The sequence below is a fragment of the Micromesistius poutassou genome (assembly GCF_964030765.1).
Source record: "Micromesistius poutassou genome assembly, chromosome: 4".
NCBI classification, from domain to species: domain Eukaryota; kingdom Metazoa; phylum Chordata; class Actinopteri; order Gadiformes; family Gadidae; genus Micromesistius; species Micromesistius poutassou.
Window position 1 is genome coordinate 22,183,223 of NC_140274.1, and position 14,490 is coordinate 22,197,712.

At 48.3% G+C, this 14,490-nt stretch overlaps 1 protein-coding gene across 1 annotated transcript; it reads right to left on the reverse strand.

Annotated features, from left to right (window-relative positions):
- Positions 1-614: 614 nt before the first annotated feature.
- Positions 615-13,715, reverse strand: phf12b (PHD finger protein 12b). Its single transcript, XM_084467018.1, has 15 exons — positions 12,997-13,715; positions 12,549-12,730; positions 10,861-10,933; positions 10,145-10,646; positions 9,367-9,487; positions 8,866-8,998; positions 8,467-8,631; positions 7,787-7,930; positions 6,219-6,996; positions 4,047-4,151; positions 3,343-3,504; positions 3,138-3,233; positions 2,554-2,636; positions 2,288-2,426; positions 615-1,991 (listed from the first exon to the last, which is right to left on the reverse strand). Exons 1-15 carry the CDS (start codon positions 13,060-13,062, stop codon positions 1,483-1,485), a joined length of 3,258 nt encoding a protein of 1,085 aa, XP_084323144.1. The 5' UTR covers positions 13,063-13,715; the 3' UTR covers positions 615-1,482.
- Between the last annotated feature and the right edge of the window lie 775 nt (positions 13,716-14,490).

Consider the following 14,490-nt stretch of genomic DNA (forward strand, 5'->3'; position numbering starts at 1 on the left):
AGCAACACCCATAAGGTCTAGAGAGAAGATCTATTCATCGTATCATGTGTGTAGTCTGGTCAGAGAGTAGATCCATTCATCTATAGAGTATCTCTTCATAGTATCATGTGTGTGCAGTCTTATAGTCACTAATGCATAATACAAATGTGTCTAAAGGTGACAAGAGCTCTTGGAACTGAAAATTCCTGAGCAACAAATCACGAAAGGCTGTTTGCACCCAGGGGATAGGCATCCGGATTTACCTTAGATACACCCCTTCCTGGCAAGCTAAACAAAATAAATCTTATAATCGTTTTGCCAACTACATTCTGAATGAGTATGCAGTGCTTTACGGGGTTATAATTAAACAGATAGGTCTACTTTCACCTGCACTAATCCAGTGGTCAACGGGTCCACATATTAATCAAGCAGACGGCACTACTAAAGCAGATAAGCACGTGTGGTAAATGGGTTGGTCAGCCAAGCAGACGAATGATTCTGTGGTTTCTAGGTAATGCAAGGGCCTGGAATACGAATCAATGAAAAACCATTCGACACCAAAAGCATTAATAATTGTTCTTAGAAAATCTTTTGATATTTACATGTTTCAACAGACAAGCAGATACGGACAAGGGGTGCCTATTTACAAAGCAGCACAGGATGTTAAAATGAGTGCTAAAACAATACGCTATTTACACTTTGACTAGAGACGGAAACAATTTCTGACTAAGAAGACTATCACAAACTTCTGTTACTCAACCAGGTATTACAAATTCAATAAGGGTCTGTACAGTTAAAAAAAAAAAAAAAAAAAAAAAGGTTTATCTACATTAAATCCAATGTTTCCCTAAACGGAGAGACACCGATTTGTATATCTGTACATAATATATACATATAGCTCAGAAGCATGTATGAATCCATACATATATAGCTACCTGTGGTGCAAACGGAGCAAATGAAATTATGTGTGACTTCAATACTACACAAACAATGTTCTGTGCTAAATTATCTGACTGACAAATAAGGTAATGTTACAAAGTTAACTACTATACTGGCAAAACAATTTATAATGAGCGCTGGTATATAATAAAGCGCGTGTGTCCCAATGGTCTTAACGGACTAACAGAGTTACAGTCAAGTCCTTCAAAAACAGAAGAGATTGTCAATATTTTTACGTCATGCAGAAATACAAACCGTTAAAATGGAAGAAAAAAAAAAAAAAAAAAAAAATGTATTTCCCTGTTACCCAAACATCTGTGCAGGTTCCCTTCATTGTATCTTAAAAAGTGACCAATCATCCGAAAAACCAAAGCTCAGCAACAGCACAGAGCCGGTGAGACACCAGCCACCAGAGGGGGGCCAACCACTCACAAAACTGGCCGGGCGCATCGCGTGCCGCTGTTGCTGTGGTTTGGTTCAAATGCTTGGTGACAGTTTGAAAGAAGGTGCAAAAGTAAAAAGTAAAAAGAAAAAAGAAAAAAACGGAACGGCATCTCCTGTGGGCTACGGACCGGCACTGGACCCCAGCACCGGGACTTGTAGGGAAACACGAGTCTCTTGGTCTCCGGTGTGCGTGAGGACGGCGCTGACCGAGGCAGTGTTCCTATTGGGCGTCGCGGGTGCAGGGGTGACGCCCTGGGGGGCCGGGTGGACCACCATGACAGCAGCAGCAGCAGCAGCAGCAGCGTTACCGGCAGCACTGCTGTGTGCAGTGCAGCTGGCCACCGTCGCCACCGTCGCCGCCACCTCCTCCTCTTTGGGCCGCTTGACCGCAAACTCAGCAATGCTGAAGACAAACTGCAGACAGCCCAGCTTGATGTAGCTGCCGTGGTGGAGGAGCGCCGTGCCCTCCCAGCCCGCCCCGCTGCCTCCGATCAGGCTGGAGCTGCTGGCCTTGCAGCTGCACGCCGGCCCCTTGCCCCCCTGGGGCTGGCAGCTCATCACACCTCCGGCCGGCAGCAGGCCAATCACAGAGCGAGGCTGGTCCTCCTCCTCTCTTTTCTTGCTGCGACCTGCGGACGCAAACGTGGGACGGTGTTGGACAGTTGGTGTGGGATGCAGGGCAATGAACGTTTCTGGTGAAAGAATCTTCTCCACAAATGACCACAGAGTACTGGGAGATTATATGATCAACTTGCTTAGAACATAACAATCCAACAATCGAATTATCAACAGTTAATCGTTTGCTTAAAATAAACTTAGCTCGAATGTGGATTTTATATTTTCCAAAAAATCACGTGAAAACCGTTCAACCCATTTATGAGCTCATGCTCGTGTCGAGACGCGGGGGAATCCCGGCGTGACTCACGTATGATGCCTTGCACATCGGACACGAGGCCACTGGGTGGAGAAGGGGAGGCCTTCTCAGAGAAGTCACAGGAGTAGAGAACATTGTCCACCGTGGTTCCGTGCTCACTGTAGTTGAGCAGCTCGTAATGTTTTGTATTCTGGGAGGAAAAACAAAAGATCACTGTAGTCACACCGTGCCCAGAAGAAAAGAGAGAGAGAAAACAAAACGAAAAAAAAAAACAGTGCAACAGTACGACTTCATGGAAGAATGAGATAGTTACCCACCTCATCGTAGAAAATACAGGCATGCTTCCCCGAAATGAAGTTGCAATGACCATAGTTTGTAAGGCACACATCCATGTCAGCACCTAAAACAGTTGAAAACAGCAGACTCAATATAAGCAATGAACTGGCATCATTTAAATGAAAAAAAAATAATATTCTCTATTGAAAACAACTTCTTAAACCCAAATGAATCTATGCATCATATACACAACAAGGAACTGCCATGACTGAGTCCATCTTGTTGTGCCAAATAACTAGACCGAGGAACGGAAACTCAGAAACTCCAAAACTAAGAAACTCAGAAACTCAGAAACAGTTCCAACAGGCCAGGCTTCAACGTCTGCAGCCCAGCCGACGGCTCCGTGCCTCGCTATCACGACTGCATCTTCTATGGCCATGATATACTGAACTGATGTTGCATGATTGTGCACGCACGTGTAAAGTTTAGTGAAACAGTTTCAGTTTGAAACGGCGATGCCCACCATTGCTGTATTACTATTCACACACTGTATTCACAGTACAACTCAAGACGTTATCGTACATGTACACATTCGTGTGTGTACCAGAATGAAAAAGACACATACCAGTTCCTATGTACAAAGTCCTGTAGCACATGTTGACAGCTTCTCCTTTTCCGGTCAGAGAGTAAAATACTGCTCTTGTCTGAACCTTTTTCTTGGCTGTAAAAGGAAAGGGTATTTTACCAAGCGAGGAAAACAGTTTATATATTTATATATTACAAAAACAAAAGGTGCGTCATTTGAGGACAAACAAAAACAGTTTAATTACCCTCGGGGCATGGAGACGGTGATTTTAATGAGAGCGGACCGGGAGTGGGAGAAGGCTCGCTCTGCAGAGACACGGAGGGATCTTTCGGGGGGAAAAGTTGTTGTAAGCGTTGCCAGGCTAAGAGCTTCACCATCTCCGCGTCCAACTTGCTTATCTCGATCCCTACGGAGCACCAGAAAATGTGATCAATGACAGACACTTTGGTTGGATTCAGCAAGTCAGACATTTTGAATATGCCCATGGGGGGACATGGTGGACGTATAGTTAGAATGCTCCAAGTAGGACACATGGTGCATTTCAATCTATAGATTCACAACTGCCATTCTAACACTGTCACTACTTTAGCAACAATTTGGGAACACCACATTCAAATTAGAAGGTTAAATAAAATAAACCGACAAAATGTTAGGTTAATGAAATATTTGTGTTAAAAGCAATGTTTTATTTCCCTTATCATATGGGATAGTGCCACACCCCTATTTCAAAACAGTTTTGGTGTACATATTTTAGCTCTTAAAAACAATAGCTGGACAAAGTATATAACACAAGTAAAGTATCGCACTTCAAACTGTTCTAGAAACAGAAACATAACAACACAATAGACGCAAGGTAACAAGGTCGAGATGTTCAGGATCAGTGAAAGTATGCTGGAGGTCGACAGAGAGCCGACAGATTCTGTGATTTAGCATCGGGGAACCACCTACCTCCATCATCTCCTATGCAGGCTTTGATACAGTTGGACAGTTCTGGTAAGGAGGAGAACGCGCTGGGGAACACGGCTTCCATGCCTCCAGGACCTGTTTTTAAATCTGCAGAGGGTAAAGCGGCATTAAAAAAAAAAATTACTTAATTAGTACAGAAGAGGCACAGCAAATTTTTACGATTAACAGGCATAGTTCAAGGGGCTATGAATGTACGTCTACGTGTTTTTTAGCGTCACCTGTTTTTATCACCAGCTGTGAGAGTTATTAGCCATCACAAGCTTTTTCGAAAATGCTGCTCTACCCGGTGACCTCCCAAGTGTGTATGATGGATGGATAAGCCGACCAGTTGGTACAGTCTAATGGGTAGGCTGGATCTATCACACACACACATCTGAGTGGACAGTCTCGTGTCATTTTGTCACAGTGCGGAGCAGATTTAGAAAGGGCTTGTAATAGCTCAATCCCCCCCTCACACCTGGTGGTAAAATAGAGACCCATTTTAACAAAAATGCAAAGCACTGTGTAATGTTGTTGTACATTGCACACAGTGTGGATTATTGGCTCTGAATTTTTATTACATTCATCTTTCATTTTGTCATCTTGTGCGTGTAGTGCACAAGACAAGAAATCATTCAACCTGGACCTGGTTTTCTCATCGTTTTGTGACTAATGCAGACAACCTTTTCTGAAATGTATCCAGTACTGAATGAGCGCACCTCAGCCATTGAAGCTTAGATTGTCGTTATATTTTTCTGCCAACATTGCGGAAAGGATCCCTACGGAGAAATACAACTTTCCACTTGGACTGGTCTGTTTCTTTTTGTGTCTAACCAAGTCTCGCTAGAGGAGAAGTCGTCATTGCAGGACATTTCTATTCTGACTTTGCCAGATCAATTCACAAATGCACATTAGTTTGGAACCACCCAAACTATTGTATTTTCAACGAGTGTTATCAAAGGGCACCGACCCAAATGCTTCCGGACGCAATTGAATAAACCAACAACCAATCAGAGCTGCAAAAAGTGTGACACATCTGCGGCAGTCATCTTGGTCGTTAATAAGGCTGAACTATTTGGGGAAATAATCTAATTGTGATTATTTTGATCAATATTGCGATTGAGATTCTAATATGCAATTTTTTTAAATGTATTAAGTTCCTTATGTTGTGTATTATTCACTAAAAAGGCCATAAATCATTCTTTAGTAAGACCAACACAACATTGGAAGCAGTCAACATATAAACTGCTCTTTCCTTTAGGCCGGGCCGATGTGTTGAGATGAATTGATATAACATCTTTATTTAACTATTGAATTGTAAAAGAAAAAATTATATAAATCTCTATAAATCTCTATAAGTCAGTCACGGTTACATACACGGTTACATACAGTTTTAATCGCAGATTTGCATATTGCCTTCTATTACATCGGGATTTTGGTTTGAATTTGAATCGTTCAGCCCTAGTCGTTAATGAAAATAACTTAACTAAAATAATAGGGCTCTCCCCTGTACGGTTATGGTATCCAACCTGCCCGTGTTAGATCAGCGGTTGTGATTTGACCCTCGCCAGATCGACTTGAAAACCGCCTGAACGGCGGGAGAGGGGCACATGATGCATACGCCAGAGCAAATAAAACATGAGCTCGCAGATTTGCCAGGTTCCCAGGCTGGGACATTTCCATACGGTCATCAAAATCTGAACCATCCTTCAGCCCAATAGCTTAGGTAACACTAAGCTACACTTTCTGTAGTCCAACACAACAGACTGTCGCCATCACTCCTCTCTCTCCAACTTCCACTTTCTCTGCAACAACCCGGACTCTAGATCAAGACTTCTCCTTTAGCCAGACGTGGTTAGTCACCATTAGGAAGATTAGATCAAAAAGGTAAAATTGCAGCTGCAAAAAGCCGAAGCTCTCCCTTAATACTGGAAACGTTTAAAAAATTGCTTCCACATTACCGACTCTGACTAACCCTAACCTAAAATGATGGGTCCACATGTTGAAAAAAATCCTGAATTTATCCTTTAACTCGCAAAAAATAAAAAATCCAAAAGGTTATCCTCCCGTAGCTGTAGAAATGTAAGCATTAAATTGACACCATTTCATCAGGTCATTGCCAACACACAGGCCCAGACTGAACCCTCAAAGAAGCGGGTAGGTGGTTATTATTACCTGACGGCGCCGGTGACGTCGACGACCCCAACTTGTGTGCGGCGTGGGTCTCCTGGGCGGCCTTCCGCTGCGGGGGGGCGGCGGCGGCCGGCTGGCCCCCGCTGACGACGGCCGCGGGCGGCTTCTGGTCACCGGTGCACTCGGTCTTAAGCTCCGGCTGGGCTCTGTGATTCAGACGGCCGTCTGCGGCGGGACGAGCCGCGGGCGCCCCGTCCTTCTGGAGACTCGCTTCTGGAGGGCTGCTGTCGCTCTCCCTTTTGATGGGAGCTCCAGCTATGTGGTTGGCCGTGGCGGCCAAGTCTCTGAGCGCGGCGCTCTGGGGCTTTGGCCTGAGCTGGGCCTCCGTCTGCCTGGGCGAGTCGTGGACGGCGCCGCAGACAAAGGGCCCGTTGGCCGTCGGATACGTCGGCGGCTGCTGCTGCTGCTGCTGCTGCTCGTCTGTGAGCGGCCCGTTGGGTTTCCTACTATTTTTACAGGCTGTGACCAGACAGTCACATTTCGGGGGCAGTGCTGCTGTGGGGTCCCTGGCCGGGAAGACCCCCTGGGGGTCACTGTGTATACTACAGCGCTTGGAACCGGGCGCCGGCGCGGGCGAGGGAGTCCTTTCCGAGGAGTCTTGGGACTTGAGGTCTTCCGGCACGAGGCCGGGTTTTGCACTGGCTTTCTGTTCGGAGGCCCACTCCAGGGACAAGGAGGGTGAGGGCGAGGCCGAAGCCTTCTGCTTCATGGAGAGGTGACGCATGATGCTGCACTGCAGAGCGATCACGTCTTGGAGCCACTGGTTCAAAACAAAATAGAAAAGATGTCAACTTTTTTTTTTTTTCAAATTGGCCCATGGATATTTTCTACAAAAGTGAATGCTATGGTCTGAATATATTGCAATGTTTTGACCTTCCAATATGGCTGGTCTACTCCTACTATTCCTCGCCCCCGTGTTTTAAAAATGGACCTTGGCCAGTACAAATGATGGCAGTTCTGGTGCACCAGTCCACTCAAGGCGGCATATTTTTTGTAGCAGCAAAGAAGAGAGCGAAACACCATTTTTCTACGCCATATATGTTAGGTGTGGGAAAAAATAATCGATTCACCGCGATTCTCTCTAGAACGATTCAGTCTCGATGCAGAAAAATTGATAATCTGAAACAAATTTTATACACATATATATATATATATTTTTTTTTTTTATTAAATTTGTTCACCTGCTGCAGAGCACTTCAGAAAGCAGCAAAAGTCTTGTAAGTAGCAAAGTCAGATGTATATATATATTTTTGAAAATCCGGCATGGAAATGTACATTAAAAAAAATTGTTGAATCGATATGCATCGATAAACGTTTTATAAATCGAATCGTTGACCTCTGAATCGGAATTGAATCGAATCGTGAGGTGCCAGGAGATTCCCACCCCTAACACACGTGCACAACGTCAACAGACGAAAAACAAACATTGACGTAAATGGTTATTTTCTTTTGTTTGTTGAGTTTGTTTAGAGGAGGATCAGGAATAGAAAAAGGTCAAATATATTGGTCATAAACGATAGAAACAGATAACAAACTATCGGTCTGCGTACCTCCTTCTGCTCAGTCTCCGTGGTGAAGTACTTGGGGGTCTGATGCTCCGGAGCACCGCTGCACACCAGCTCCGACTGGCGGACGCCGGCGGACGCCAGCATGGGGGGAGGGTTCTGGTACTGGGACTTGACAGCATCTGGTACCTAGGTTACAGGAGAGCGTCCGGAATCACCATGAGCACCACGTTAGGATTCAGGGCTGTGAATTTTGAGAGGACTGACATCCTTAAGCGCGCTGCACAGTCGCGCATGAGAGAGAGAGAGAACGCGCGAGCCACGCATCAGGCAAAATTGCGGTCACGTGACCGTCACGTGACGGTCACGTGACGGTCACGTGACGGTCACGTGGTATGGGCTGCCGCACCGCCACTTTTTAAGGCGCGTCTGATGGCTTGGATCCGCACGATTTTTGTCACTTGGTGTACGAGCGGACAGACAGACAGACCGGGAAAACACCACAGAGAGCAAGAATGGATGATTTCGAAGGAAGAGTTGCTGAGCAAATGCGCCTCTACAGGAGTCTGTATGATACGGATCCGATGATATCAGATCCGAGCAATCGGGCAATACGCCTGTGCGGGCGTATTGCCCGCACAGGCGCGGGGAAAAACGCGACTGTGCAAAGCTCTTTAGGCCCATTAGCCTTGGGACTTGGTCTCTCTCCGGAGAGCGGCACAAACCTTGATGGTCTTCTTGTTGTGCTGGTGAGGGGTGCGGCGGTTCGGTACGTTTTGCCTGTGGACCCGACGGAGGAAGTCCACCTTGACCGCGTGCTGAGACATCCTGTCCTGAAATTGGTCGAAGAGCTGACAGCGGCTGGTTAGGTTCAGGGTCCTCTGGTTCAGCTAGAGAAAAAAAAGCAGGGCATATCGTTATCCCCATGGCCTTGTAGGACGGTGTACGCACCATGACAAAAAGAAATTGAATGACTTGCATCACAAACACCGTTACTCTTACAACAGTCACGACCCACTTAGAAACTGGTATGTCCGAGCAAAAGCAATGCACACATTTAAACCATCCCATTAAATATTTATCCATTTTCCATGCATATACGGGAACTGAAAGCCGCCCCGTACCACTAAGTGTTCAACGTGATTCGGGCACATCCACTTGCCCGCAGGCAAGGTGGTGAGGGGGGGATCCAGGCAGTCCATATGGAACAGGAGGGGACAATAGTCACACTGGATGAGTGGCGCCATCCTGCAACTCCTGGAAACAAGAGATATTCACGTGATTGAATGATCGGATCTGAAAGTCACTGACTTTGTCGTTTTTGCATTATTAAAATAACCCATTTCTTTAACCAACTGCACCACATTATTTGACCTTTATTTATCCAGGAAGGTTAGGAAACGACCAGTGGATTAAAAACTTGATTCTGCAGCAGTGGCCTCCACCTGCTAGGTTTACAGGCCGTGTGAGATGCAGGCCTGCGCACTATGAACGGACCTCACTGAATATTCGTACGGAAAAATGCACATGCGGCAACATGTCTGGCGATGTTGGATTTTTACCAGGTCAGGTAACGAAAACGTCCCCCCCCCGAACGCGACGGCAAGGAGTGGAAACACACGAACCTTCCACAGGAGAAGCAGACCTTGACCGGCAGCGGGACCAGGCCGTTAGAGTCCAGCTCGTGGGGCGGCCTCCTGAACGGTTTGCCAAGCAGCTCCTCTTTTTTCCTCCGTTTGCTGCTGCCTGCAGACGCCAGTCGGAACATTCGAGTCATTCACGGGTTCGCTCAACTACAATGTTCACCACTGCGCGAGCTTTAAGGTTTAAATTCCCGTGTGTAATGATACTGTGGGGGTGATCGTACACGTTTTGCTCCAGCGATGTCATAGGCTCTGACTGGCTCAATCGAAGAGCGTGAATATCCAGGCATTCTTTTACTATGTGGTAAAAAAAACCCTACCTTATCCAGTGCATGTGACACATAAGTCACACTGTTGATTAGGGCTGTAACGATACACGGGTCTAACGGTTCGATGCTCGTTTCATTGTTGTGTGTCATAGTGAACACACAATCGACACACTCTGTGACACTCTGACACTGTGAGTGTCTCGTCCTGTCCTGATGTTTTGTGCTGAGGACCACAATGGAAATAAGTCCTGGACTTGATTGATCCTCCATTGATGTATTTGATGTCTTTCCATTTGTGTAAGGCATTAGTTTGATACAATTTAATAAATCAAATCAAAATCCAATCGTTTAACAAAAATAAAAGAATAAAAACTGCTGTACCGGAAAAAAAAAAAAAACATACCGCACCGTGACTTAAAAACCGAGGTACGCACCGGACCGTGACTTTTGCGTATCGTCACACCCCCTACTGTGTCGGCGTCGGAGCGTACCTGGAAGTGCGGTGGTGCAGGTCAGCTCATTGGGCAGCTGGAACTGCGTGGGGTTCCTCTCCATGGCCGCGGCGATCAGCAGCTGGAAGGGCCTCTTCAGGAGGCGGGGCGCCGCCGGGGCCAGACTGGAGGAGCCCTCCAGCTCCGAGCCCAGCGCCGCCGCCGCCGCCGCCGCCGCCGCCTCCTCCTCCGCCTCCGCCTCCTCCTCGCCGTCGTTCTGGTCCTCGGACGGCGTGGGCGTGGACGAGCTGTTCGAGGTGGGCGTGCCGGGGCGGCTGCTGGGTCTGCTGCTACTCCTGCGGTCCAGCAGGCGGACCTGGGCCACCCGCAGGCCGGGCCCCGCCGCGCCGGCCCCCGGGGGCAGGCCGTCCAGACGCAGCGCGCCGCCGCCGCCGCCGCCGTGGAGCTGCGGCTCCAGCTCCACGGCGGGCGACGCGGCGCGCTTGGACACCAGCAGCTTGTCCGGGAGGCCGTTGGTCTGGTCGGACTTCTGCTCCCGCTTCTGTGGAAGAAGGAAGGAAAAAAAGAGAAGGGAAGGAAAGAGAAGGAAAAAGAAAGAAAGAAAGAAAGAAAAAAAAACATACTGCGTAAAAAATCCAAGTCCTGAAGGATCAGCACTGATTCGCCCTACGTTTAGACACATTCCTGATGTGCTGAAACTTGGGAGTGTGTTTGTACAACTGAAAGAAATACAGGATGGGGGAAAAGTTGGTCACCTTTTTTCGAACGTTACAGCGATGACACATCCACTCCCCGGGCGGGAGCATTTCTTCGCTCAGCGGAGGGTTGCTGCAGCACAGAATCATCACGAGTTACACACAGGCCACCAATGTCGCACACACAAAGAATACCTTTAAATACTTTTAACACCCAATAAACAGGTAGTAAGAAACATTAATTGAATGGTGCATAGATGTTTCATTGCCATCCCAGGAAAGATATATTTAACTTTAAAAACAACCATTACAAAAACCCAAACTATAATTTGGAGTACTAATATCTTGGTTGTATGCCATCTGTACCCGGCTACTTCTGCTATCTGATGCTTTAGCGCCATCTAGTGGACAAAGATAATAGGTATAAAATAGTATAAACGACAAGTATGTATGTTTTTACATCCGTGGTCACGTCGAAGAACAACTCAAGAGAAATATCTAGCAGTGATAGTATATGTAGACAATATAAGCTGAGTTAACTTGATTTGACACCCTTTATATACTCAAACATTTAAATGCAAAGAAACCATAATGTGTCAAAGAGTGCCAAGAGTTTTCGCCAATGCGAACATTAAAGCAGAACATTCATAATCAACTAAGGAACCACGTCTGCCCACTTTGTGTGCAGTGACTGCAATGGACATGAACGCGGCGTGCTTTATTAACAAACACCACGGGGAGATCAAAAAGGCAAGGGCAAGCACAACCCGACAGGATCATTGTGCCAAAACGACGACTCTAACCACACATTTTAATAACACAACTATGCGACTGACACTACTGCGGACAGTTGTCTTGCAGGCGTTAAATAAAAAGAGGGCTGGTAAGATGGCGCTGGAGTGAACAAAAAAAAAAAAAAAAAAAAAAAGAAGTCAGTGAGGGTCGCCATATTGTAAACAGAGCGCCGAGCGGTAGCCATGGCTCCAACTCTCGCTCTCGTCGAGCGGGATGGGGGCTCAGCAGCCCGACAACACCGCGAGAGCTGGACGGGTTCAGACCGCGACAGACCGCGAGAGCTTGCATTCTGACACCGAGCATTCCGCGGCAAATTTTAATCAATTTCCCCCTCAAAAGTAAAGTTATGACGCAGAAACACGAGCATTGGGGGGGGGGGGCGCATCCTCCAGCCTTCTGGATCGGATCGAAGGAACGGATCCGCGTAGTTAGTAGAGCCGAGCGTGTGATGATAACCTGACAGCAGCCTCTCGTGCTAAAGGTGTGGGGGTACGCTCAGGTCTGGTGCATGTCACTCCCATCTCTCCCTGCTTCCCCCCCCCCCCCGAGACCTCAAACCGGGTCCCTTCCTTCACATGGGGCCCAAGCAAACAATATGAACACAATGCAACGCTATAGCATACACACAAACATGGCCAAGTAGCGCGCTCAGGGTGTGGGTACACTCAGTTCCCGTGCACGTCACTCCCATCTCCCCCTGCTCCCCCACCAAGACCTCACACTGGGCTCCTCCAAACGGTGTGTCCTTCAGTCGAACAATATGAACACAATGCAACGCTGTAGCCACTACAGTACACACTGCATGGTGAGGCAGCACTAGAGGCTGTCACCTTGTGCCTAACGCTTGCAGACTGAGGCCGCTGTTAGCCAGGGGAGTGGGGAGTGTGGGGGGGGGGGGGTAGAGGTGGTTCCGTAGTACCGGAGTGGACGTGGTGCATGCAGGAAGACCCTACCAGCACTGGAGGTGGAAGGCCGCGGGGCAGTGGTCGCAGCACAGCAGGTCGCCTCCTTCCCGGCAGCTATCGCAGGTGTCGTGGTTGGTGGCCCGGCCGCTCCTCCGGGCGTCCCGCACATACTTGCGACTCCTCTTGTCCGGTTCTTCGGACTTCGGGGGGGCCAGAAGCGTCTGGATTTGCTGTGGGGGTGAAAGCGTAACCGCTGCTGTGAGTCGAGCTGAGCTAACCCAGCCAGCCACCACCACCACCACCACCTACCCTGCGCACAGCACGGCACGCTCCCGTGGTGCGGTGCATGGGGCTTTCGTGTTGAATCGTACTAGTTTACAACATTAACGACGCGATTTCCAGCCTAGCGCCAAAGACTAACGAGCATTTTACCCAATATGGTCACACGTTAGCGGTACGAGGCTAGCCCCGAAAGGCCTCCCGGCTCACTGCCTACCTCCATTAAGCCCCCAGAGGTATCCAAGTCGTAGACAATCGTTGGGGTCTCCATTTTGTCCCACATTCATCCAGGAGTCGACGTTTCAAAAACGACTTTTCGGTACAAATGACAAACGAAGCACACAATGACACACGCTGGGTCCCGGGGAGGGCCGCCGTCCTCTCTCTCTCTCTCCGCCTCTACGGTCTTATGCCCGGGATCGGCTCACCATCCGACGGGCGCTAGCGCCAGCGAGCTAACGCCGCTAGCGGCGGAGGCGACGCGGCCACCACTCAAGGTTGTGAAGCTCCGGCGATCGCGCCGAGCCCCGCCGGCCCGTCCCCGGGACCAGTGCGAACGTTTCGAGGCGATCTGTCGACCGAGCAGCGGTCCTCGGCGGGGTGTGGGGGGGGGTTGGGGACGTGTGGTTCCTGTCTACAATGCGCCGTGCCCGATGCAAGCGGAGAGCAGCCAAATTAATGTGCGGCCTAGCTGGCCAGCCATGATTCTTGTTTCTGCTCCTGCAAAAAAGAGGCTTGTAAATCTGCAAACCCGTCCGCGTTCATGGTCCACGGGAGACGGCGGGGGGACAAGGGGGCGGCCAACTCGGCCTGGCGCGGTCCAATGCACGGCCGAACCCGGGCGCCTGTCGACGATTTTGTCCGCGGAAAAAAAGGTATCTTGATATATGAATCAGTGGCTGTTATTGTTGTGAAAAATCCTGTGCATCAACACTGGCGACCAGCAACATCCTCTCCGAGTTGGCGCAACCGCGAACCGCCGGATGCGCATGCGTATTAGTAAGACGTGAAACATTCGGACAGAAAAATCGGATGTGCGCTTTGGACTAGCACTAGTTGGTTTTGTGCGGGTGATTGCTTCGGAAAAAATAAATGCGCAAGCTATTTATAAACGAAGGCCTGACCGGGTTGTCGTTTTTAGCATCCACATATAAACAATCTAGGTGGTTGAACACAACACTCTTGCTGATGGCGGTGTGTGATTGGTCCAGCCAGTGGCGCCTGGGAGCTTGTAGCCAAGGCTCGCTCGGAGTTCTGCTCTCGGCCAGCAGAGGGAACCATCCATGTGTTCTCGTGGAGTCTCTCAAATGCGTATTCGTATGACTTTCGTTGTCCACGTCCACGATAAGATTAGATTCAGGCTATGCAACACATTACCCCCCCCCCCCCCACACACACACACACACTCCCTCCCAACACACACACACACACACACACACACACACACACACACACACACACACACACACACACACACACACACACACACACACACGTAATTAGTAATTGGTTCATATTTGAAGAGATGACTCCTTATTTGTTTAATGAATCATATATCATTGATCACATTACCCAATTCCTTACAGACTCACCTGGTGAACCCAAATCATCGTCACTAGGTGGTCTATATGGGGCCGTAATTGCTCAATTCAGTGTAAATAATTATAAAGAAATACATCCTCCTGTCCAGTCGAGGCAATTAAGGGAATTA